This window comes from Conger conger, chromosome 16, assembly GCF_963514075.1.
Source record: "Conger conger chromosome 16, fConCon1.1, whole genome shotgun sequence".
NCBI classification, from domain to species: domain Eukaryota; kingdom Metazoa; phylum Chordata; class Actinopteri; order Anguilliformes; family Congridae; genus Conger; species Conger conger.
The window spans coordinates 3,118,449-3,145,736 of NC_083775.1; the positions used below are offsets into that span (position 1 = coordinate 3,118,449).

Below are 27,288 nucleotides of genomic sequence, written 5' to 3' on the forward strand. Positions count from 1 at the left end.
CTCTCCCCCGTGTGATGGTGGGTCTCTCTCCCCCGTGTGATGGTGGGACTCTCTCCCCCGTGGGACTCTCTCCCCCGTGTGATGGTGGGACTCTCACCCCCGTGTGATGGTGGGTCTGGGTCTCTCTCCCCCGTGTGATGGTGGGACTCTCTCCCCCGTGTGATGGTGGGACTCTCACCCCCGTGTGATGGTGGGTCTGGGACTCTCTCCCCCTGTGTGATCGTGGGTCTCTCTCCCCCGTGTGATGGTGGGACTCTCTCCCCCGTGTGATGGTGGGTCTCTCTCCCCCTGTGTGATCGTGGGTCTCTCTCCCCCGTGTGATGGTGGGTCTGGGACTCTCACCCCCGTGTGAGTGTGGGTCTCTCTCCCCCGTGTGATGGTGGGTCTCTCTCCCCCTGTGTGATCGTGGGTCTCTCTCCCCCGTGTGATGGTGGGTCTGGGACTCTCACCCCCGTGTGAGTGTGGGTCTCTCTCCCCCGTGTGATGGTGGGTCTCTCTCCCCCGTGTGAGTGTGGGTTTCTCTCCCCCGTGTGATGGTGGGACTCTCTCCCCCATGTGATGGTGGGTCTCTCTCCCCCGTGTGATGGTGGGTCTCTCTCCCCCGTGTGATGGTGGGTCTCTCTCCCCCGTGTGATGGTGGGTCTCTCTCCCCCGTGTGATGGTGGGACTCTCTCCCCCGTGGGTCTCTCTCCCCCGTGTGATGGTGGGACTCTCACCCCCGTGTGATGGTGGGACTCTCTCCCCCGTGTGATGGTGGGACTCTCTCCCCCGTGTGATGGTGGGACTCTCACCCCCGTGTGATGGTGGGACTCTCTCCCCCGTGTGATGGTGGGTCTCTCTCCCCCGTGTGATGGTGGGTCTCTCTCCCCCGTGTGATGGTGGGACTCTCTCCCCCGTGGGTCTCTCTCCCCCGTGTGATGGTGGGACTCTCACCCCCGTGTGATGGTGGGACTCTCTCCCCCGTGTGATGGTGGGACTCTCTCCCCCGTGTGATGGTGGGACTCTCTCCCCCGTGTGATGGTGGGACTCTCTCCCCCGTGTGATGGTGGGTCTCTCTCCCCCGTGTGATGGTGGGTCTCTCTCCCCCGTGTGATGGTGGGTCTGGGACTCTCACCCCCGTGTGATGGTGGGTCTCTCACTCCCGTGTGATGGTGGGTCTCTCTCCCCTGTGTGATGGTGGGACTCTCTCCCCCGTGTGATGGTGGGTCTCTCTCCCCCGTGTGATGGTGGGACTCTCTCCCCCGTGTGATGGTGGGTCTGGGACTCTCTCCCCCGTGTGATGGTGGGTCTCTCTCCCCCGTGTGATGGTGGGACTCTCTCCCCCGTGTGATGGTGGGACTCTCTCCCCGTGTGATGGTGGGTCTCTCTCCCCCGTGTGATGGTGGGTCTCTCTCCCCCGTGTGATGGTGGGTCTGGGACTCTCTCCCCCGTGTGATGGTGGGTCTCTCTCCCCCGTGTGATGGTGGGACTCTCTCCCCCGTGTGATGGTGGGTCTCTCTCCCCCGTGTGATGGTGGGTCTCTCTCCCCCGTGTGATGGTGGGTCTCTCACCCCCGTGTGATGGTGGGACTCTCTCCCCCGTGTGATGGTGGGTCTCTCTCCCCCGTGTGATGGTGGGACTCTCACCCCCGTGTGATGGTGGGTCTCTCTCCCCGTGTGATGGTGGGTCTGGGACTCTCTCCCCCGTGTGATGGTGGGTCTCTCTCCCCCGTGTGATGGTGGGTCTCTCTCCCCCGTGTGATCGTGGGTCTGGGACTCTCTCCCCCGTGTGATGGTGGGTCTCTCTCCCCCGTGTGATGGTGGGTCTCTCTCCCCCGTGTGATGGTGGGTCGGCCGGGCCCACGCGGGCGAGCGGAGCGCTCTCCGCGCGGTGGAAAGAGCCGCTGATTGGCTCGGCGAGCAGCCCGCTGATCTCTGGGTCTTATTAGCGGGGTTTTTCTGTGACAGCGGACGGCCAGCGCAGCCCCGGAGACGTGCTGCCACAGAGGATCTGCTGAGCCCGGCACATCTCCCCCGCGCGTTATTATCTCTGCCCACACACACCGCCCAGGCTCCGCGTGCCCGCCCGCTTAATTCAGCGTGTTAGGAGCCGGCCGCCGGGGCTTAAGTGTCCTCCTCTTTCAGCCCCGGTTTATTCAGCCCTTCTGAAAGAGCGGTGAGCTCCGTTTCAGCTTTGACCTTTGAGCGTCTTGGCGTTTCTTGTTTGCTGTCGGGGGGGAAATCGTCCACGGGGGAGGGGAGATTTAAACTCCTTGACTGGTGTTATTTCTCCTGCTCACTCTTCCCGTATACCCGTATACATTTTTTTCCCCAATTCAATTCAGTGTGCTTTATTGGCATGAAATACATTTTGTATAAAAATATTGCCAAAGTGTAGTCTAGTGCAAAAATATCTCCCGTCTTCTCTCTCTCAATTTAATCTTTTTGCTCCCTCCCCCTTCCCCTCTTCCTCCCTCTCTCTCTCTTCCTCTCTCCCCCCTCTCTCTTTCCCTCCCTCTCTTTCTCCCCTCCTCTCCCTCTTCCCCCTCTCTCTCTCTCCCTCCCTCTCTCTCCCTCCCTCTCTCAGTGCTCAAGCTGCTGAAGATGGCCACAGGAATGAGGGCTCTCCTGGACACAGTGGTTCAAGCCTTGCCTCAGGTATACCCACAATGCATCACTTCTCTTTGGAAATGATTGTGTTCTCTCTCACTATTTTTTTTTTTTACAAGTAAACGTGCGTTGCAAAAGCTTTTTTTGCATAGATGACAACAACAAATCTCTAGAACCAAGAAAGGAGGGGAAATTATTTCTCCCTGTACATGGTAAATGGTAAATGGTAAATGGTTGGCATTTATATAGCGCCTTTATCCAAAGCGCTGTACAATTGATGCTTCTCATTCACCATTCATACACACACACTGACGGCGATTGGCTGCCATGCAAGGCACCAACCAGCTCGTCAGGAGCATTTTGGGGGTTAGGTGTCTTGCTCAGGGACACTTCGAAACACCCAGTGCGGTGTCAAACCAGCAACCCTCCGACTGCCAGACGACTGCTCTTACCGCCTGAGCCAATGAGACGCCTGCTCTTACCGCCTGAGCCAATGAGACGACTGCTCTTACCGCCTGAGCCAATGAGACGCCTGCTCTTACCGCCTGAGCCAATGAGACGACTGCTCTTACCATCTGAGCCATGTCGCCACATATATGCAATTACATACACTCACACATACTCTCTCTCTATTGCTCTCTCATTCTCTCTCCATCTCTCCATTTGGCACTGGCCTTACCTTTCACGCCAGAAAAAACAAAATGGCTCCTTTTGCTTGGGTTTATTAGACTGTTTAACATTTGCACATAAAATACCTAATTGAAAAATGCAATGCAGCAATACTAATGGCCCCATTGTAATAGCCTCACACAGCTTTGCTTCAGCTTTATGGCCTGGTTGTGATATGATACATGTCAGTGTCTTTTTTCAGTATGTCACAGAGATCAGCTTTCGTCTGACCATGCAAGTACGATAAAAATGGTATTTTAGCAAAATGACTTGCATCTCCAGGTACACAACTTCATTTTGGTACATACCAGCATGGTGGGCTTCTGACAACATGTTTCAAACATCACAAACAATATTTGACATCAACATCAAACTTTCTTGCATCTTAAAATCCCCAAGAGATTTTCTTTTTTTTTTTCTTTTTACTTTTTAGTGAGTCTTAAAATGACAGTTATCTAGGGTGATTTAAATAAAAAGTAAACCTTTCCACAATTGTAAAAAAAAGATGCTGTGTTCTGGTAAAGCAACTCTAACTGTTGCCCAATATTTAAATTTTGGCACATAATAGCATATGGGGTTTCTGCAATGCATATACATTTTAATTTTAATTTCTGATTATTTAACAATTCTTTTTCTGTCTGTGTTGTCTGCTTGTGTAATATATTATTTTGTTTACCATTTGATCTATCAAGTTCATGTTTTACGCCACTTGATTAACCCAATCACTTTAATACTGTTTGTCATTTCAGGCTCATTAAATGCAACAGATTTGGTTTGGTTCTGCTGAGCAAATCCTGATTTGATCCTCTTAATCTGTTTTAGTGTAAACGCTTAAACGATTCTCAGTCATATTGACAACAGAAGCCATTCCAGACATGACTATATGGCTGTGTAAACACACACTTCAGACAGCTGCGAAATATTTACAAAACACTTTCCATGGGTGTTTGTCTATGCACAAAAACCCTCAGACATACACACATACCCACACTCACAGACCCACACACACAGTGTGCATGTGCACGTGCCCTCACACACCTACAGACAGACACACACACACACACACACACACACACGCAAACACACATACATGATCCCAAAGCAGTACATGGGAAATATAGCTTGCAACATTATAATTGTGGTGTGCTAATGAGCTGCAAGTGTGGTTATTCAACAGTAGTGCAGTTTTCAGCACTGCAATATTACTCTTCACACTTGATACCTGACCAAGACATAGATCATTTGCATGGTTGTTTTTTTACCTTTCTATTCTATTTTAACCTTTCTGTTGTAGCAGGTAGTGTTCGACCTGTGTGTGTGTGGCACATGATGTTGTATCAGGTAATGTTTGACTTGCGTGTGTGTGAGGCATATGATGTTGTAGCAGTATAGTTTGATCTGTGTGTGTGAGGCATGTGATGTTGTAGCAGGTAGAGTTCGACCTGTGTGTGTGTGTGTGTGTGTGAGGCATGTGACGTTGTAGCAGGTAGTGTTCGATCGGTGTGTGTGTGTGTGTGTGTGTGTGTGTGGCATGTGACGTTGTAGCAGTATAGTTAGGTATGTGTGTGTGAGGTGTGTGACGTTCTAGCAGTATAGTTCGGTATGTGTGTGTGAGGCGTGTGACGTTGTAGCAGGTAGAGTTGTGATATATTTAGACCAGGCATTCTGAAGCCCAGTTTTAGAGAGCCTTTCCTGGACAGTTATAGATCAGCCCGCTTAACTGTTTCACAGAGACTTAAAGCAACGCTTCTGTCATAAATCAGAGAGACAGCGAGGATCTCTCAGGAGTAGCAGCCAAATGATCCCCCAGCCATGATAACCACAGCGAGTGGCCGTCGGCTAATCTCGATCGATGGCCGGAATGGTCCAATGTACCCGGAAGCTGTAATAATGTTTGATTTAGGCGATTGCCCATTCAAAGTAAGCCGCGGGCGGGGGGGAGACAATTTCTGTCCTTTTGGCTCTGTACCCTAGCGCGTTGGATTTGAAATGAATGTGTGGTCACCTTTAATTTGAGGGTATTTACGTCCATATCGGGTGATCCGTGTAGATCCTTTTTGTAAATAGTCCTCCCTCATTTTAAGGGACCAAAATTAATCCGACAGTTGGCTCCTCTGCTGTTTCTGATTAGTCAGGTGTATTCAATGACTTCCGTAGCGCAGGTATTAGCTTTCCGCGTCTTTACTCTAGGCCTTTATCGTTGCATTTTGAGTCCGAGATCCGATTGAAAGTAAAGCTACTACCAACCGACAGCCTGCCCCACCAACGCAGCTATCGATTCCCGCTCATTAACACCTTGGCCCGGCGCTATATCTCAAGGACACGTGGGAGGTAATTAACGTTGATGGTGATTAAGGATCTCCGGTCGCCATTAAGTGCACCTCTGACTAATATACACCGGGGAGGGCTGCTCGCCATCGACTCCCCGTCAAAACTCCGCTCCTCCGAACGCCACTCGGCGCCTTCCCCGCGCCTGCGTTCGTTCGTGTGAAATGTAGCTCGTGACGTGGTAGAGAAAGCCGCATGTTAGGCAATTTTTTTCATTTTATTTTTTTTATCTTCCCCCTCCGAGCCAAAATGACACAACGCGCAATTCAATGAGAAGAAATAGCTTCGCAGAATCAAATTAGACTGACACTAAAGTGTCCCTGCCACTGGGCACCCCGCAAGGCTGCCAACAAGCCCCTCGATCTGCCTGCGGGTAATATATGTAGTTCTGCTGTTGTGTGTCACTAACGCTGCACCCAGCCCTTTATTTATTATTTATTATTTTTATATTCAATTTGTTCTTTTGCACTAGCTAATTCCTCGAAATTAATGCTTTTGTGTTGCCGTTTTGTGTGCTGGTTGATATTGCTATTTCGCTATATGAGGTCGTCCGTCAGATAAGACCCGCCCGTCGCGTGTGTGAGTGTAGCCGGCTTCTGCTTGCCTGGTGGCCTTTAAGTCTTATTTATACTTCGTATACTACGCTTGTGACAAGTGTGTAACTACAGGAATGAACCTGTCGCATTTATGAACGTTTTGCATTTATACTTCGGCGACGGTCTGCAATCGTTATATTGTTATTGTTATATTGTCTCTATGGTAACGAGACATCGAACTTCTCCGACAGTTCTACAACTCCTGACATCTTATCTTAACTCCTGACAGATGACGTTTTTTGACAACGAGTCGTGTCCATGACGATGACTGTCGGTGTTCCATCTGGCAGTATGACTGTGTCCGCGACATAACAAAATTCTACTGGTGCGCAACACTGAGAAATAGTGCCGTAGGCTACTACACTTTTTTTCCATAAAAAAGAAAAAAAAATCGTCGTTTTTGTCATGCACAAGGGTGTGCGACAAAGTATAAATCAGGCTTTATTGTTCGCACCGAGCTCCCGGATTCGGAGGACCGTTTCCTCCTGATAATGCCGTTTTGGATTAGCGCTGCTGGTGTCTCCAACTCTTATTAAGGGACCTTGTTAAATTAAACTTTCTTTCATCCTCGTCACCAGCCGCTCAGTGCATGGACTGCCTGCTCTTTCCTTTAATTAGCTATATTTCATTAGGTAGGCGTAGGTAGGCGACTACCTTCTGCGTTGAAAATGCACACAAACATTTTTGGCAATGTTTTGGAGCCCTACTAATTAATAATGTCTATTTAAGAGCACCGTTGCCCTTGACGTAGGCTAAACTACATCCCAAAATGTTAACGTCTGATTGGCTAATCAAAAGTTTATACATAACATTCACTCAAACGGCTTTCAAATCTCTTGACTCTTCATTAATGCCTCTAAATATCTGCTAATGTGGGTTTTTTTTTTCTTCGCACTGGGGAAATTGTGACAGCATAATCCTGACAGTTAGCGCCGTTTGGGTTGTGTGCGTTTCGCCGGACTCGGAGTTTGGCGAGAAGCTGATAAGCCTGAAAAACTGTTAATCACCCAGTGAAAGAGGAGTCAGCGCGGAGCGGCAACATAACGCGCCCCGAGCCGAGATCTCCGCTGACGGAGATCACCATGGCAACTAAGTGCGCTCAAACGCTCTAATGAACGTCCAGCCTCGCTCTCCAGAACTCCGCGTGTGCCCGAGCAAGTTTCTGTTCCCTCAGAGTGGATGTTTTTCTCTTTTAACCCTCATATTATGTTAGGACTTGTTGACCACTTTAATGTTTTGGGTCAAATTAATCCCAACAGTTTAAATAAACACATAATTATTGCAATAGCCTATATATATATATATATATATATATATATATATATATATATATATATATATATTTTTTTTACACTTTGTGTCGCCTTCTTATTGTTTCCCAAATGACTAGCCTTTTTTCCTGAAATATGAATAATATCTCATTTTAGAGGAACAGTAAGTGAAAGTGTATGACCTTTGGTTTTCTGTTTGTTTGTTTTTTTCCATTTCTTATGAGACTATCCCTGCTTTATTTTATCCTGCTTTTGTTTTATTGAAGCACTTGGAGCCCCATCAGGAAGAGTGCTGTATAAATAAAGATTACTACTATTAGTATTATTATTATTATTATTATTATTATTATTATTATAATGGCCACTGTTATACGGCCACTGCTCTGCATTGGGCTCTTGCCCAATTATGAATATAATTGAACTTTAATTTTGTTATTTAGCTGGTGCTTTTATCTAAAGCACTTACGGTTGATTAGACTAAACAGCTGGAGCAATGCAGGGTTAAGGGCCTCGCTCAAGGGCCCAACAGCTGTGCGGATCTTATCATGGCTACACCGGGGCTCGAACCGCAATATATTCTTCTTCTGTTCCGTCTCCTCCTCCTCGCTGGTGAAGTCCAATCCCATTCCCAGGTTACAGTACAGACGGCGTCTGGATTTATTGAGACGGATTTCTCCGGGACGGCCGCACTTAATACGGTCCACGCGGTCGCCACGGCGACACTCCTCCCAGGGGCAGGGGTGCAGGGGGGGCGGGGCGGTCCTCTCTCAAGGGCACCACCGCGGGGCTGTTTGCCTAATGAAATTGTGTTTGCTTTGAATAAATGCAGCTGTTTCAATTACGCCGACCAGTCCCTCGCGACAATCACGCACTCGCCGTGAAGCGACTCCCGGTCCTGACCGGGTGTGTGTGTGTGTGTGTGTGTGTCTGTGCGGTAATGGGCTGTAGCCCTCTCTCTCCTGACCGGGTGTGTGTGCGGTAATGCAGCTGTGCTGTAGCCCTCTCTCCTTCCTGACCGTGTGTGGTGTGTGTGTGGTGTGTGTGTGGTGTGTGTGTGTGTGTGTGTGTGTGCGTGTGTGTGCGTGTGTGTGCGTGTGTGTGTGCGTGTATGTGTGTGTGGTAACGCTGACAGGCTGTGCTGTAGCCCTCTCTCCCTCCTGACCGTGTGTGGTGTGTGTGTGGTGTGTGTGTGTGTGTGTGTGTGTGTGTGGTAACGCTGACAGGCTGTGCTGTAGACCTCTCTCCCTCCTGACCGTGTGTGTGTGTGTGTGTGTGTGTGTGTGTGTGTGTGTGCGCATGTGTGTGTGCGTGTGTGGGTGTGTGTGTGTGTGTGTGTGTGTGTGTGTGCGTGCGTGTGGTAACGCTGACAGGCTGTGCTGTAGCCCTCTCCCTCTCCTCTCAGTACTCGATACTATGAAACGTATTTGTCTCTTCAGAGTCACATTAAAATAATTACATCCTTTCAAATAACAAGTACAGTATAGAAAGGCAGTGTAAAGGAATAACTAAATATTTAAAATGTATTATTTGAATGCATGCATACATACATATACATACACACACATACACACACGCCCACACACACACACACAGCGACAAGCAAAATTCCCTGAAGCGATGCATCTTTCCAGCAGTCAATGTTACACAATATATTCCTGATTGACATGGAATTTGATTGGAGGAGGCGGGTTAAAAAAGACCCCTCCCCCCCTGTGGTGCCTGGCCCTGATTGGATGAGGGATGATGGAGGCTGTGCTCTGATTGGTGGATCTGTTTCAGGTGGGGAACCTGGGATTGCTGTTCATGCTGCTGTTCTTCATATACGCAGCCCTGGGGGTGGAGCTGTTTGGGGAGCTGGGTGAGTGACATCACCGCAGACCGCTGCCTGTTAATGCAGTTTACTATGTGTACTATGTCATTCTGAGTGCTTAATGCAGTTGTGTACTATGTCATTCTGAGTGGTTAATGCAGTTGTGTACTATGTCATTCTGAGTGGTTAATGCAGTTGTGTACTATGTCATTCTGAGTTGTTAATGCAGTTGTGTACTATGTCATTCTGAGTGCTTAATGCAGTTGTGTACTGTGTCATTCTGAGTGGTTAATGCAGTTGTGTACTATGTCATTCTGAGTGGTTAATGCAGTTGTGTACTGTGTCATTCTGAGTGGTTAATGTAGGATGGAAACATGCATGCATGTGTATGTGCATATCTGGGTGTAGTCGTATGTTTTGTGGGTGGATGTGTAGGCATGTGTTTGTGTGTTCACGTGTTGTGTGTGTGTGTGTGTGTGTGTGTGTGTGTGTGTGTGTGCGTGCGTATGCACATGTGCGTGTATGTGCGCAGGTGTATGTGCAAGTGTGTATGCATGTGGGTGTATGTGCGTGCTTGTGTGTGTGGGCGTGCAGGTGTGTGGGAATGTGTGTGTGTATGCAGGTACGTGTGTGCATATGTGTGTATGCATGCGGGTGTGTGTGCACATGAGTGTGTGTGTGCAGGTGTGTGTGTGTGTGTGTGTGTGTGTGTGTGCAGGTGTGTGTTTACGAGCGCACGCCCTCCCGGTAACGCTCCCCCCCCCCCGTCTCCAGTGTGTAACGAGGACTACCCCTGCGAGGGCATGAGTCGTCACGCCACCTTCGAGAACTTCGGCATGGCCTTCCTCACCCTGTTCCAGGTCTCCACGGGGGACAACTGGAACGGCATCATGAAGGTACGGGTCCCGAAGGGCCCGCGTCACAAAGGGCCCTTCATCTGACACGCGCTGACAAACGTGACCCCTGCTTCTCACTCTGACCTCTGCAAAGCTCTGCTCCCCTGAGCAGACTATAAAAACGGCCCTGTCTCTGCTTTCCCCTCACGCATACCTTGATGTCTGACGGAGTCCCGGCTCAGCAGTTTCTGAGTCTATACTGACTGTGTTCGGCTTCGGGAGGGCATAGAATAACCCCCCCCCCACGGTGAAACCGTTTCCGCATTAACATTTCAATAGGGTTTTTACGGGCAACTATTTTCAGCTTCTTAATGGATATTTACAATGTCAGTGCCAGTTTTACATCTTCTGGGTAATGAAGTTTACTCTTCTTCTTCTTCTTGACTTTTCTGCTTTGGTATCATCACAGGGACTTCATTAAGCTCGTGCCGGGTGGTGCATCCTGCTCAGGCAAACGTCTGGTGCATGGATGAGCCCCACAGCCTCCATTTACATCCAAAATGTACCACTGCCTGTGGCTAAACTATACTGCACTGTTATACAGTAATAACAGTAATAATGATTAGTTTTACTAACGCAAGCACGTAGGCTATGGCATGGATAGCCTTGTAATTTCGCGACAACATTACATGCTGCGATCAAAATGATCAAGCGTAGATCGTTCATAGCCCTTTTGTCTATGTAAATCTTATCTAAAGTTACTTACAGTTGATTAGACTTAGCAGTAGACATTCCCACCTGGAGCAATGCAGGCTTAAGGGCCTTGCTCAAGGGCTCTTATCGTGGCTACACCGGGGCTTGAACTACCGACCTTCTGGGTCCCAGTCATGTGCCTGTGCCACCAGGCTACAGGCTGCCCCGCATGCAATATTCATATTCAAATTATATCATCCATCCATCCATCCATTATCTTAACCCGCTTATCCTGAATAGGGTCGCAGGGGGGCTGGAGCCTATCCCAGCATACATTGGGCGAAAGGCAGGAATACACCCTGGACAGGTCGCCAGTCCATCGCAGGGCACACACACCATTCACTCACACACTCATACCTATGGGCAATTTAGACTCTCCAATCAGCCTAACGTGCATGTCTTTGGACTGTGGGAGGAAACCGGAGTACCCGGAGGAAACCCACGCAAACACGGGGAGAACATGCAAACTCCGCACAGAGAGGCCCCGGCCGACGGGGATTCGAGCCCAGGACTGTGAGGCGGCAGTGCTACCCACTGCACCATCCGTGCCGCGTCTCAAATTATATCAGTAATACATAATATTTAGGAGAAGTCATGAAGTTGAAGACGCATGTATTTAACGATGGCAGTTAAATAGTTCCATGGGAAAGTTGTCCGTTACCCATAGCAGCGGAATCGAGCACTCAACAACACACGTGTATTACTAGCTGATTATGCCCAGAGACGGGAGAGTTTAGTCCGTTTCTGGATCTGTGTTTCATTGCTCTCTAGCGCCCCTGCTGGTTGGCTGAGGAGACCTGCAGCCATTTTACAGTCTTCTGAATCAGCAGCAGATCGCTGCATGAGTGTGGCTGTAAATAGCTCTTTGGACTTTCCAAATTTAGGGCCAGAATTGGACATGGAAAAAAAAAAAACACTTCATTGCCGTGCAAAACCTTTGAATGACAGTTACATTTACATTTACATTACATCTAACACGTAAGTTATCTTCCAATGCCATGTACGATAGAAATGTCATAACTGACAAATAGTGTGTTGAGTTTTTCGACATTTTGATGTTTCACAGGCAGTGACAGGACTGTGATGTTCGTGGCTAAGTGGTGTTGACAGTTAAGGCCCGTCCACACCAAGAACTAGGAGCTTGAAAAAAATCTCTCTGAAAGTGATCCCAGTGATATTGTTCATCACTCTCGTTGTCGTTATAGTTGTGGTGTGGACTCTACTTGAGTTAGAACATTTTTTAAAAGGACACCTTTATGGGTCTGGTTGTAGTTATCGTTCTTGGTGAGGACGGGCCTTAAATCGTCTCTTGGCTGTGTCGTATGCCATTGTGGAAGTGACGCCCTGTAACTCCGGATGGATGTTGATTGGCTTTTGATTGTTTTATCTGGCGCTGGAGGAAATCGCTCTGAACGCGATCCCAGCGATATTGTTTGTCACTGTCGATGAGTTCAGCCTGATCCACGCTTCATCCGGCAGCGTCTGTACGGACAAAACCGTGCACCGTGCACCGTGTTGATCAAACAGAGCCGTATTATTGTCTCTGTAGCGCGTGCTGCTGTCCGGATTGGACTTAAACGACTGGAACTATGAAGGCAACGCCGTACAGAGTCTCTGGGCGGCACCATACGGTCCCTCCAGAGGCTGCCGGATCCAGCGTGAATCAGGCTTTGTCCCCTCGAGTTGGAGAGATTTTTAAAACAACATACAGTATTTATATTTGTAGTTATTGCTGTGGACGGACCTTAAATTGTATTTATAGTTATGGTTATAGTTATGGTTATTGGTGTGGTTATAGTTGTGGTTGTTGGTGTGTTGTTGGTGTGGATCTTTGTGGGCTTATAGTTGTGGTTCTTAATGTGGTTCTTGGTGTGGTTGTTGGTGTGGTTATAGTTGTGCTTAAAGTTGTGGTTATAGTTAGGGTTCTTGGTGTGGTTGTTGGTGTGGTTATAGTTGTTGGTGTGTTTCTTGGCGTGGTTGTTTGTGTGGTTGTTGGTGTGGTTATAGTTGTGGTTAGAGTTGTGGTTGTTGGTGTGGTTAGAGTTGTGGTTGTTGGTGTTTTTCTTGCCGTGGTTGTTGGTATGGTTATAGTTGTGGTTGTTGGTGTGGTTATAGTTGTGGTTGTTGGTGTGTTTCTTGGCGTGGTTGTTGGTGTGGTTGTTGGTGTGGACAGGCCGTAACGCTCCTGTGCGCCCCCCGCAGGACACGCTGAGGGAGTGCCCGGTGGGAGAGTACACCTGCAACCCCAGCCTGCAGTTCATCTCGCCCATGTACTTTGTGAGCTTCGTGCTGACGGCGCAGTTCGTGCTGATCAACGTGGTGGTGGCCGTGCTGATGAAGCACCTGGACGACTCCAACAAGGAGGCGCAGGAGGAGGCGGAGATGGACGCGGAGATCGAGCTGGAGCTGGCCCAGGGGGGGCTCTGCTGCATGGGCGGGGGCGTCGGGGGGGCGGGCGGGGGAGGCGGGGGCGACGTGGGGGGCCGCCCCAGCGCCGGGGCCCACCCCAACCCCAACCCCCCGCACCCCACCCCTCACTCCGCCCCCCAGGACCCGCACAATCCCCGCAAGCTTTACTCTCCCGCACAGGTAGGTCCCGTCTCCGCCCCACGCACCCCACCCCACCCCTCACTCCGCCCCCCAGGACCCGCACAATCCCCGCAAGCTTTACTCTCCCGCACAGGTAGGTCCCGTCTCCCCCCCCCCCCCCCCCGCCCCCCAGTCATACCAGACTTCACATGGCCTTTATAATGCCCTACGAAGCACTGCGTAATTTACTGTGCTTAAATATACAGAATGTGCCTACCCAAGGTTGATTATCCTGATTGAGAGAGAGAGTGAGTGAGGGAGAGAGAGAGAAAGGGAAAGTGAGGGAGGGAGAGAGAGAAAGAGAGCGTGGGAGGGAGAGAGAGAGGGAGAAAGAGAGAGAGAGATAGGGAGAGAGAGTGAGGGAAGGAGGGGGAGAGAGAGAGCAAGGGAGGGAGAGAGAGAAAGAGAGAGGTGGCAGCGCACACCTTTCCTTGCAGGCAGTGTGTACGTCACGTCGCCACAGCAACCCGAGCTTCCCCCGGCACCATGGCACACACCACAAACAGCACAAACAGCCTAACACACGCACACACACACGCACACACACACACACACACACACACACACACACACACACACACTCACACACACACACTCTCACTCACACTCACACACACACACACACACACACACTCACACTCACACACACTCACACACACACGCTCTCACTCACACTCACACACACACACACTCACACTCACACACACTCACACACACACGCTCTCACTCACACTCACACACACACACACTCACACTCACACACACTTAGACACACTTACACACACACACACACACACACACACACACACTGACACACACTCACACACACACACACACTCTCACACACAGGTATTCTTAATCTCACGTCCCAGGGCACCTTTCGCAGAGCTATAAAAGGCTCCACGTAACCAAATTTAGCCTGGTTCAGCCGACACGCTGAGGTAACTGACAGCCCCGATCCCCCCTCCACTTCAGCAGAGCGCTGAAATTAGCTTCAGCTAGCGCTGGACACGCCGCCACACAAACACTCTCCACCAGACACGAGGGCCAGCTGAAGGGGAGAGGGAGGAGGTGAAGCCATCCTCTCTGTCAAGTGAGGCTCTGGAAGACGGAGAGGAGATTAATTATGACATGAGGACAGGAGAGCGTGAGAATCAGCGGTTTTAGCGCCGGGTAAAGGCGGCCCTGCTGTGGAACAGTGTCCTGGCCCTGCCTCCCCTGCCTGAGAGACCCCCAGCGAGAGGCTAAATGAATCCACGGCTTGCCCCCGTGGGACCATCCGCACCTCCTGTATGGCCATTACACCTCATTACATTACATTAGTTATTTAGCTGACACCTTCTGTCTGCGATTAGTTCGACTAAGCAGCGTACAATCCCCCTGGAGCCATGTAGGGTTAAGGGCCTTGCTCAAGGGCCCGACAGCTGTGCGGATCTTATCGTGGCTACACCGGGGCTTGAACCCTCAACCTTCCGGATCCCCGCTAGGCTACAGGCCACCCCCTAACCGGCACGGTGGGGCGTTGGAGCACGCGTGGCGAGGCACAGCGAACAGCACGAGTGTGCGTACGCAACATGGCCGCCCTGCCGCAGAGCCGCGGAAACTCACCGTGCGCTCACCTCTTTATCTCGCCCTCCGCATTCCCCGAGAGAGAGAGAGACGGGCAGGCGGGGAGTGGGGTGGAGGGGAGAACGGAGGTGTGTAGAGGGAGGAGAGAGAGAGAGAGAGAGAGGGGTGAAAGGGGTGAGCGTTTTGTGGAGATAACGGATAATGGCAGGGGGATGGGGGGGGGAGCTATCTCAAAATACCAAATGAACTAACACTGTGAATGAGGGAGATGCAGAGAGAGAAAGGCGAGAGAGTGAGAGGAGGGTAGAGAGAGGGGGAGGGAGGGAGGTAGAGAGAGGGGGAAGGGATTGATAAACGGACGAAGGAGCACTGTGGTGGCAGTCATTTCCAGCAGCTGGTCTACAGCTTGGGAGCATAATGTCCAATTACTTTTGGTCCCCTAAAATGGGGGGGGGTATAAAAAGGGATGTAATTCCTACACGGATTACTCAATATGGATGTAAATGCCCTCAAATTAAAGATGACAGTCTGTATCCGTGGTGTCATTTCAAATGCAATGTACTGCATCCAGAGCCAAAAGAACTGAAATTGTACCACCGTCCAAATACTTACGGACTGCATCGCATATCGCCAGCGCAGTGAACAGGGCATTTTGGGTAACTGGCTTTGTTGCTATTTCCGGCTCACACCCCCTCGCTGGAGCCGGGAGACTGAAAACGAGCGAGTATCGCGTTTCTGCATATTTATGGCGTGTGGGATACGATCAAGTATCCCAAACCACAGGTAGTCTGGACCCCCCTGGGTAGCCTCACCAAAGATGATGTGTTCTGTAGCCTTATACTCTGGTCTGTGTAACGCTGCCTCTTTCCCTGTCAGTGTGAAGGCCAGACGGCCCTTGCCGTTGAAGTTCAAAGTGATTTTGCCGTTAGGGATTTCCAAACCGGAAATTCGGTCCGGAACATTTTTTCCTGAACGCAGATAAAGAGCTATTCTAAACTCAATCCTTCTTTTCCTATCCATGTTGGAAATTGTCTGTATTATAGGACAATTAGTATCGGAGCAATATCACCATGGCAGCGTATATTTTATTTGTTGCTGTGCCGTCCTGCGCTTTTCTCACGTACCGTCCCAAAAGTGCTGTCCTGCCGTCTACAGCCTACTGGAAATGGTAAATGGTTGGCATTTATATAGCGCCTTTATCCAAAGCGCTGTACAATTGATGCTTCTCATTCACCCATTCATACACACACTCATACACCAACGGTGATTGGCTGCCATGCAAGTCACCATCCAGCTCGTCAGGAGCATTTGAGGGTTCGGTGTCTTGCTCAGGGACACTTCGACACACCCAGGGCGGTGTCGAACCAGCAACCCTCCGACTGCCAGACGACTGCTCTTACCGCCTGAGCCAATGAGACGACTGCTCTTACCGCCTGAGCCAATGAGACGACCGCTCTTACCGCCTGAGCCAATGAGACGACTGCTCTTACCGCCTGAGCCAATGAGATGACTGCTCTTACCGCCTGAGCCAATGAGACGACCGCTCTTACTGCCTGAGCCAATGAGACGACTGCTCTTACCGCCTGAGCCAATAAGATGACTGCTCTTACCTCCTGAGCCAATGAGACGACTGCTCTGACCACCTGAGCCGATGTCGCCACCGTGATCCATGTGACCGCAGAATTAGGCTAAGCCCTTATCACGCACACTTAGAAAGCCACAGTTATCGTTGTCATTTGTTTTTATCATCACACTGAGACTACTGCATGCTCGTCTATTTTCTGCTTTTTGTGTGTTTTTGTGTTTAATTTGCCTTTGTCTTAAATGTGTTTTCCAGTTATCCGTGCTGCATCACGCACTGGAGCGTCCAAATCGTCAGATTGCACCCGCCATTTAATTGCGCTGGTGCTTATCTTCATTTGAGTTTAATTGCAGGGCTGTCATCTTTTTGCAACTTCGATGCTTTTGAGTCAAAGGGGCGCAAGTTAACTCCGCTGAACTCTATTGAGCGCTGAGTCCGTGTCCAACACACTCATTTCATCGACAGATTGTTTCGCTAATTGAAAACGGCATTGTGTACTGAATTCTAAACAATGCCACGGACTTTGTTGGAAATATCTGCCAGGTCAGGAAATGCATCCACTACCTCTTCATGTCCTGCACAGGTGGCCTTTGGAGAGCGGTATTATTTGTGTGTGTGTGTGTGTGTGTGTGAGAGAGAGTGTGTGTGTGTGTGCGTGTGTGTGTGTGCACGTGTGCAAGAGTGATGAACAATTCAACACTTGATCTAAATCACAGTTATTACTTCCTGTTTGTATCAGGTGTCTGTTCAGTTCAGACATGTGGGTCGGTCTAAATGAATGAAATATCACCACCTGCTCCATCTACAGTGGACTCAGTTCTGAAGGTGCATTTTTTAAAAGCAGTGGGCCTAAAGGATTAAAAAGCATGAAGTCTCAGTGCTGATGACGGATAAGATGGTGTCGAACTGCAACTGCAGTTCGCCATCATGATACAACTTTTTTCTGTTTGCCACGAACGTTAGCTGGCAGTTTGAAAAGGTAGTGTGCAGCAAACAAACATGTCTGCCGACAGGGATGACACTGAGAGAACAGAGGTTGACAATCATTTGGCTGTTATAATATACTTTAATACAGCTACAATTGTCAGACCTAAGTCACATCCGTTTGCATTAAAGGTGAACTCAATTGAATGTTCTTTTAAATTTGTTCAACAGTAGCTAACTGTGTCCTGCAATGTTTTGTCGTCTCGAGCCTTCTAGCTGGAGCTGAGGAACGTGAAGCTCTAACGCTCTAATGCTCCGGTAAAAGCACGGAGCACACCCCTGACCACTGACCCCTGACCCCTGACCCCTGCTCTCTTCTGTCAGGAAGCACTGGAGGCAGATTCATGACCGGCGTTGAAAAAATAACAGAAAAGTAACGCAGAAATAAAATGGTTTCCCAGCAAAGTTCACCTCACAGGAAGTGTTGCAGCTGTGAAGGCCAAATCTGGACAGTTTTTTCTACAGACAACGAACACGGTCGTTGGGTGATGATAGAACTTTCAGAAACGCTTTGTAATTTCAGTCGATCGCAACTCTGTCACTGAACTCTAAACTGGCCTTAAGGGTTAAATAATGAAATTAAAGCTACAATAGGTACATTTCGGACTCCTAACGGTCAAGAAAGACAGGAATTGCAGCAACAAACAGCACTTTATCCCTCCCCCTTCTCTGTGAATGCTCTGACGTTGAACCCCCCCCCCCCCCCCCACACCATTGACTGTGGCAATTAGAACCAATTTTCAACAAATGAGCTCTTGAATTCTTGTGCAGCTGTACGATGTTTTGGTACAGAGTGTCAGGTGTGTCAGCTGTATATTTTGAAACCCGAATTCAAGGACGATAAACACAGAGGGCAGAGGGCGAGTCAACATGTCAGTGAGCCTTTTTCAATGATACCAAGGCCTTTACAATGGTGTTGCAACAACGTTTTAGCGCAGAAATCTTAGCTATGGTGCCTTTAAAGCGATGGGAAGGAGGAGAGCGGGGCGAACTGGAGAACGGGAGTCAGCACAGCGCTCTGCTTCACCGCTGCACGGCTGGGCTTTAAGTGAAGCGGTGAATATTTAATAACACCCCCTAATTAAGTGCACGGCTCCCTTTGCATTTAAAGCCCGGCCTCATATTGGCAGAGAAAACGTTGAGGCGTTCGCCGTTTCAATATGCAGCTGGCTATTTGCATAGCAGATAATGGGGCCGTATTGGGTCTGCATTTGTCTTTAAGTTTGACAAACAAGTAAATGCATTACGCTGGTGAGTTCAATCACAAACTTCACTTTTAGTGATTGCCACACTGAAAAAAAATACCAATAAACCTCCCCTGGTTAAATAAAAGGTCATGACCTTGGAATTATAACGTTCCATCTGCATTCTGAGTGGTTTTGAGATATTGAGCTTCAGAGTGAATGGGCTCTGAGCAGATATAACTTAATCAATTCTTGCATTTTACCACACTTTGTGTTTTTTTGTGTAGAATTTCACACATATTTAGTGCCCTATAACCAACATATTTATGACTTATGATAAACATTTTCTCAAAAATGTGTTTTAGAATGTTGTTAATTGTACTGTCTCAAGGTTAAAAATGAGTAAATGAGTGTAAATGAGTTCTGAGCCTGGTTGAAGACCCAGTGTGTTCCTGTCTCCAGGAGAACCTCTGGCTGGACAGCGTCTCGCTCCTGATCAAAGACTCCTTCGAGGGGGAGCTGCTGATGATCGACAACCTGTCCGGATCCGTCTTCCACCACTACTCCTCCCCGCCAGTCTGCAAGGGCTGCAGGGACCACCCGCAGGAGGTGAGCCTCATCACCGGGACCGCACTGTCATCATCATCACCATCATCACCATCATCATCATCATCATAACAATCACAATCATCATCACCATCACCATAATCACAATCATCATCATCACTATCATCATCATCACAATCATCAGCATCATTATCATCATCATAATAATCATCACCATCATCATCATCGTAATCATAATCACAATCACAATCATCGTCATCTTCATCATCATCATCATAACAATCACAATCATTATCATCATCATCATCGCAATCACAATCACAATCATCATCATCATCATAATGCATGACTTCATCCAGATATGCTGTATCTGTACATGTTCATATAAAATGTATATTTGTTATAATACACACATAGACAAGCTGGAACGCACGTGCACACACATGCAGGCACACACTCACACGCTGGCATGCAAGAGCACACACACGCACACACAGGAACGAACCTACACACACGCACACACTTGTAAGTCAAAGCTAAGGGCAGGCTTTGATTGAATACAGGCCACAGACAGGTCAGTGTTGCTGAGAGAAGTGGTCCCAGAACCCCACTAACAGAGCTCCAGTGGGCCAGAGTTTCTGTGCTGTACACACCACACTGAGCTGAGCCTCTCCTCACTAACTCTGTCTTACTCACTGTGTTACAGTGGCCTGACAGCTTCCAATCTCATACTAACCCCTCTCTCTCTGCCTCTCTCTCTCTACCCCTCCACCCCCCATTCCTTCATCTCTCTCTCTATTTATCTCCCTCCTCCTCCCTCTCTCCCCCTCACTCCCTCCATCCCTCCCTCTCCTTCCTTCTCTCTCTCTGTCTCTCTACCCTTCCACACCCCTGTCTCCCTCCCTCCATCCCTCTCTGTTTCTCTCCCACCACCCTCTCTCTCCCTCACTCTCTCCCTCTCTCCCTCCCTCTCTCTCTCTCTCCCTCTCGTTCCTGCAGATCCGATTGGCCGAGGTGGAGCAGGCCTCTCTGCGGTCGGAGCAGCTCTCAGACAAGTCCTCGTCCCCGGCGCTTCCTGATGACCTCAGCCTGGACGAGCACAGCGCTTACCAGCTGCTGATCCGGGAGGGCAAGGTCACTGATCTCCATCTGCATCTCCGTCACTGATCTCCATATCCATCTCCGTCACTCATCTCCATCTGCATCTCAGTCACTGATCTCCTTCTCTGTCACTGATCTCCATCTCTGTCATTGATCTCCATCTTATCCATCACTGATCTCCATCTCTGTCATTGATCTCCATCTCTGTCATTGATCTCCATCTTCGCCATCACTGATCTCCATCTCCGTCACTGATCTCCATCTCCATCACTGATCTCCATCTCTGTCACTGATCTCTATCTTCTCCATCACTGATCTCCATCTCTGTCACTGATCTCTATCTTCTCCATCACTGATCTCCATCTCCATCACTGATCTCCATCTTCTCCATCACTGATCTCCATCTCTGTCACTGATCTCCATCTTCTCCATCACTGATCTCCATCTCCATCACTGAACTCTCAGCCCTCTCTGAGCCCAATATGAAGTGGCTCCACCCACATCCCAAGGGGGTTTTGGCCTTTGGTTGAGAAAATTGAGAAAGTTTAAAAGAGGTAGTTAAGCTTTTAATAGGGGATCAAAACAATCATACAGCAGCCATTTTGGTTGGTTGAAAAGGTACGAGGTCGTGAACGCCATACGGCACTCTTGGGATTTCACGGCAGTTACGCTTGAGTGCTTATGCCACTCCTGGGACTGAGGGGGTGAGTTCACTCTCTCCCGTGTGCTTAACTGCTCTCTAACTCACCCGTGAAAATGTACAGACACAGCGAAACCCCAGCATCGCGTGGCCAGCCTGCTGCTCGCTCAATCCCAGAATTAAAGCAGTTCTGGCCTCTGCCATGTTTTTCCTAAGCTGTGGTTTCATTTTGTGCAAGGCGAGGAAGCAGCGGTCTACAGGGCTAAACACTGGATGAACGCTGTTAACCGTCACCTGCGTTATTTGCATTATTTCAAGGGTTAAACGAGATTAAGGGATTATTAGGATGCCTGGTATGTGGCACGGTACATACGTGAGATTAGTGATGTTGCATCCTGTTCTGTGTGGAAAAACATGAACCACAGTTCAATCATTGCATCACATTTCTGTTATTTAGTTTATGCTTTTATCCAAAGCGACTTACAGTTGATCAGACTCAGCAGGGTCCAATCCCCTCCGGAGAAATGTGGGGTAAAGTGCCCAACAGCTGCACTGATCTTACTGTGACCACACTGGGGCTTGAACCACCAACCTTCCCGGGCCCCCCCAAGCACCTTAGCCACTAGCCTACAAGCTGCCCACGCAAGGCCTTCCCCCTGTGCCCCGCCCCTCTGCATCAGCGATTGGCTGACTCCGCGGTGTGCTGTGTTTCTACAGGACGAGAGAGGGAGCAGCGAGTCCCACAGCCTGGAGGAGGGGGAGGAGAGCCGGCCCCACAGCCCGGGCCCTGAGGGGGGGCCCTCCAACCCCAACCTGCCGCCCCAGCTCAGCCCCACCCACGGCACAGGTCACACGGGGAAAAGCCCAGGGCTCCGTTTGGGGAGGGGGGGTGACAATTTAATGTTTAATATGCGACCATCCCTCCACCCCCCCTCCCCTTCACTCCCTCCATCCCTCCCTCTCTCTCTCTCTCTCCCCTTCACTCCCTCCATCCCTCCCTCTCTCTCTCTGCCCCTCCACACCTCTGTCTCCCTCCCTCCCTCCACCCCCCCTCTCTCTCTCCCTCCCTCTGTCCAAGAGGGAAAAGAGTAATGAAAGATTTAAATGGTGTGATGATAAAATGAAAGAAACTGGAGAAAGGGAGGATTAAAAGATGTGACACACTGATGCAGACGCATATTAAAATGCCGATATGATAACCCGGCTGAAAGTTCCAGCTGAAACCAGCCTAAACTGGTCAGGCTGGTTTAAGCCATGTTTTTGACACTTTTAGCTGGTCCACCAGCTGACCAGACTATAGTCTGCACGATCACCAGCTTACTCTACCAGCTTTAGCCAGTTTTGGTCAGCGTTGACCTGCCACAGACATTTACATTAACATTTTTGTCATTTGGCAGACGCTTTTAATCCAAAGTGACTTACAAGTGCATAGGTTCTACCACAAGTCAAAGCATCACATCCAGAACTAGGAAAATACACATGGAATGCTGTTCTAAACATATAGTCGTCATCATAAGTGCAATTTTTTTTTTTTTGGGTAGACAAGGAGGATAGGGATATCAGAAAGGGGGGGCGGGGGAAATCAGGAGGGAGGACTAAGGTAGAGTTTGAAAAGGTGTGTTTTGAGTCTGCGGCGAAATAGAATCAATAGACTCAGACCAGCTATGACCTGCTCGAAATGTTGAAAACACAGCTTAAACCGTCTTAAACCGTCTTAGGATCCCAGATGGCCTTAGCTGGGAGTAAATACTGTAAAAATCTGCGCTGTTGAAAACATCAATGGCGAGTCCGCGAGGCGGTTTGGCCGGCGCTGAAACGGTGCCGTTCCCCTCCCGGCCTGCAGGTGGCGCCCCCAGCGGGGGTCGGCGCGCGGAGGGCTCGCCCGCTTCGTTCCACCTGCCCGCGGAGTTCTTCCACCCTGTGGCCGCGCCGCCCCACTCCGCCCCCCGGAGGGCCCGCGGCTCCAGGCTCGCCTCGCCGGCCTCCTGGGCCTCCCTCCGCTCCCCGGGGGCCAACAGCCGGGTGCTGGGCACGCAGGTCAGCCTCTCCCTGCTCCACCTCTGGGGGGTAAATCACGTGGCAGGATTAACATAACGTAACGTAACGTAACGTAATGAGAACATTACATTATTGGCATTTGGCAGACGCTCTTATCCAGAGCGACGTAACAGTTGATTAGACTAAGCAGGAGACGATCCTCCCCTGGAGCAATGTAGAGTTAAGGGCCTTGCTCAAGGGCCCAACGGCTGTGCGGATCTTATTGTGGCTAGACTGGGATTAGAACCACCGACCTTGCGTGTTCCAGTCATTTACCATAACCACTACGCTACAGGCAGCTACAGGCCTGAGAACAGGTCATTCAGCCCAGCAATGGTTGCATTTTCCTGCCACTAAACTGTACCTACTACTTAGTGTATCTAAAACCAAGATTATATCTAGCACCGTATCAGGCCTGGTTTTGAGAACCCCCCAGTGTTTCTGCCTCCACTACATGCCCTGGCAAGCTACTCCACACAGCGATCACTCTCTGTGTGATAAAATGCTTCCTAATATCTGTGCGGAATTTATCCTTTGTCAATTTTAATTTATTCCCTCTCGTTCTGCTAACCGAACTCTACCCTGAATAATCTACTGCTCCACCCCCACACCCTCTGGATTACAGAGTCGGATAAATTCACTGAGTAAAACCCGGAACAGGTTTTTTACAGTCCATGTTCCAGTCTGGAAGGGTTCCCGTGTTTACTTGCTGAACGTAGCCAGCTAACTCTGTAATCTTGCTTTGTGATACATCCCCTGGTTTCAAATAGTGCTTGTTTTGGATTCTGCGTTTGACTAAGCTTGCCTGGTGTATTGGAACAAATGAAATGATCCCAAAAGTGTAAACCCCCGCCTGTCTGCTCCTCCTTGCAGGCTGAAAAGCACCAGGCATGATCAGTCGAGCACAGAGAAATACTTGGCTAGTGATAGGATTTGAACCCAGGTCTGTTCTGATTCAATGTGTCAGGGGACAGGACTGTGCAGAAGTCTTGAAAATATTCTGTAAAGCAAAGAAATACCAAAAAATCTGTCATTTTTAATTTTTTGGAAGATGAATGTTTGGAAAGTAGTCTCCTGTCTAATGGCACAGTAGGTTCTACTTTTCCACTGGCAGAAAACAGAAAAATAAAAATCCAAGAGCAAATTTACAGGTGTATTAAAAACTGTAGGGTGCCGAAGGATTTTACACAGGATTGTATATCATTCCAGTTTTATTCTGCTTTCAAGTGACCCAGGCAGTTTTTATGAACAATATGATGATATTTTATGATATTTTACAGGCCGACAGGAGTTTGTGATGTCCTGACTGCTTTGCATTAGCTGGTGTTGGGGCATTCATGGGTTTGTGGTAAAATGCGAGAACGTACACTTCCAAAGTAATTATTGTACAGTGACGCAGTTTTTATATCTTGCAGGTACTTTATTGCACGTCCACAGCAGCCTCAGGTCGAACAGGGCAAGGGAAATTATTAAATTTGGTGTAATTCTTGAGGAATAATTGGGTAATTTATGCACATTCAAACTCTGAAGGCATTACGTTGTTATACAAGCTGCTTTCATTGAAGTGTGTCTTTGACACAAAACCCCCAAATGCCCCCAATACCAGCACAAGCAGAGCTTGTAATACGCTAGAAATTAAGTAATAATTATGAACAAGCCCTGGAGGTGAACTATTCTATTTTAATTACGTGCAGTCTTTGGCAGTGAGACAGACGGATCTGTCCGTTGGGGACCCTGTTCTCCATCCATCCCAGAATCCCCCTATGGGACTGGCGCCATGATCCTCCACACAATATTTTCTATACTATAGCCTTCTGTATACTTCTCACCTTCTGCTCTTCTATAACCTTCTCTGCTTGCCATTTACAAATAAAGTGATTAAAATAAGAATATATATATTGATTAAGCGGCACGGATGGTGCAGTGGGTAGCACTGCCGCCTCACAGCAAGGAGGTCCTGGGTTCAAATCCCGGTCAGCCGGGGCCTCTCTGTGTGGAGTTTGCATGTTCTCCCCGTGTCTGCGTGGGTTTCCTCTGGGTACTCCGGTTTCCTCCCACAGTCCAAAGACATGCAGGTTAGGCTGATTGGAGAGTCTAAATTGCCCGTGGGTATGAGTGTGTGAGTGAATGGTGTGTGTGCCCTGCGATGGACTGGCGACCTGTCCAGGGTGTATTCCTGCCTTTCGCCCAATGTATGCTGGGATAGGCTCCAGCCCCCCTGCGACCCTGTTCAGGATAAGCGGGTTAAGATAATGAATGAATGAATGAATATCGATTAGGACTGTTCTTAAAAAATAATTATAAAAAATACATTCATCATTCCGCAGAAACGGTACAATAGAAACTTCAACTGGCCGTTATGACACCAAATGCGTAGATGTGAACGTCTACAAGCGCCGGTGCAGACGAAAACACGGTGTGAAGTTAATCTGTCCCTGCTACCTCGTACAGTCTGTGAAACGAGACGTTACGCTCGCGGCACTAAGCTCTCGGTCCTGATCGATATTACAACAAAAGCGGGAGTAGATTAAACCAGGACCATAACCAGCGCATGAAGGCAGGCTCTGTAGCTGTGCTCGTGTACCTGCTCTGAATGCAGGTAGGTGCTTCAGCTCGAGGGTGTCTTGCCTCGCGCCTCTTCAAAGGGGTGAATCTGGATTACCTGCTAGTTTGTTACCGTCTCAACCGACAGGCCCGCATCCCCCTTTAGCCGGGTTCCTACAGAGATTTCTTACCGTTTTTTCTCACCACTGTTTTCTCCTCACTGGGGAGTTTCTTGTTGTGCTATTTCGGGGCTCAGAGCTGGTATTTCCCCCTTTTTAGCCTTCCTGTTACTCCTGAGAAAAGCTCTAGACCAGGCAACCCCGGTCCTGGAGTTCCAGTGCCGTTTCTGGTTTTTGTTCCATCTGGGCTCGATCACAAGAGTTTGATGGATTATTAAGTCTGAGTTAAGAGTATTCTGAACGGTGAAATGCTGGTCACCTGCATTAATTAAACCAGATTAATTAAAGTGAATCCAGTTATGTAGTTATAGGGTTTGGGTGGAGCAAAAACCAGCATCTCTGGCACTCCAGGATCAGGGTTGCCTCCCCCTGCTGAATTGAATTGAATTGAATTGAATTGAATTGAATTGAATTGAATTGAATTGAATTGAATTGAATTGAATTGAATTGAATTGAATTGAATTGAATTGAATTGAATTGAACTGAATTGAATGACCTCTCCCCTGTCGGTCTCCCTCCAGTACCCGTCCCACAGTGACTCGTCTCTGGCCACGGGCAGCTCGGAGGGCAGCCTGCAGACCACCCTGGAGGAGGGCCTGAGCTTCAGCGTGTCCCCGCCGCGAGACACCCACCTGCCCCTGCCCCTGCCCCTGATCTGCCCCCTCCAGGAGGAGCTATCGCCGGGGCCCCCGGCCCGCCCGTCGGCCAACCGCCCCGCCGTCTTCAACCTCCAGGCCACCAGGGGGCACCAGAGGAGCCAGAGCAGCTGCGGCGGCAGCATGAGCCCCGGCTGCCCCCGGCAGGACTCCATGGACCCCTCCGACGAGGACCTGGGCGTGGGCGTGGGCCGCTGCGGCTCCAGCCAGGCGGGCAACAGCGAACACTTGTCGGAGACGCTGAGCAGCCTGTCGCTGACGTCGCTGCTCTCGCCCGGCTCGCTGGCGCCCCCTCTGGGGAAGAAGTGCAACAGCACCGGCAGCCTGGATCACGCCAGGGGCAGGGAGGGGCGCCAGATCTGCAGCTCGGACCCGCCGGGCTGCCTCTCCGGCCCCTGGGCGGAGGAGGTGGGGGGCGGGGGCGGGGGCGGGGGCACGCGGGTGAAAAGTACAAGCCGGCGGGCGGTGGCGGCCGTGCGGAAAGACAGATGAAAAACGCTCCCTCCGGCCGTCACCGCCATTTTCCCGAGGCCCCGTCTTCTTCCCTCTCCCGACCGGAGAGCCGCCTGACACACGACGTTCCGTAAAAACCGAGTAAAAACTCCCCTCCTCTCTCTCTCTCTCTCTCTCTTTTGTTAGCGACGCATTCCCAATTTCCATTTATCCCCCCCGAAGTGAAGTTGGCTGGGAGGTCTTCATTTTTTCTCAGCGGGGATTACAGTGGACCGTGAACGGGAGAAAACCGCGGGAGGTGGGAAGGCTGTTTTCACACCTGCAAGCGGCGTACGGATAGGAGGATGTCGCG

The 27,288-nt window shown here is 49.7% G+C and overlaps 1 protein-coding gene across 1 annotated transcript in view; it reads left to right on the top strand.

The window, feature by feature from the left end:
• Positions 1-26,975, top strand: part of LOC133114952 (voltage-dependent T-type calcium channel subunit alpha-1I-like) — a 189,060-nt gene extending 162,085 nt beyond the window's left edge. The window contains 9 exon segments of the mRNA XM_061224646.1: positions 2,566-2,636; positions 9,232-9,310; positions 10,037-10,158; positions 13,054-13,440; positions 19,222-19,368; positions 20,326-20,460; positions 21,791-21,914; positions 22,911-23,104; positions 26,349-26,975. Of these exon segments, the coding sequence (XP_061080630.1) occupies positions 2,566-2,636; positions 9,232-9,310; positions 10,037-10,158; positions 13,054-13,440; positions 19,222-19,368; positions 20,326-20,460; positions 21,791-21,914; positions 22,911-23,104; positions 26,349-26,975 (1,886 nt within the window).
• The last annotated feature ends 313 nt before the right edge of the window (positions 26,976-27,288 follow it).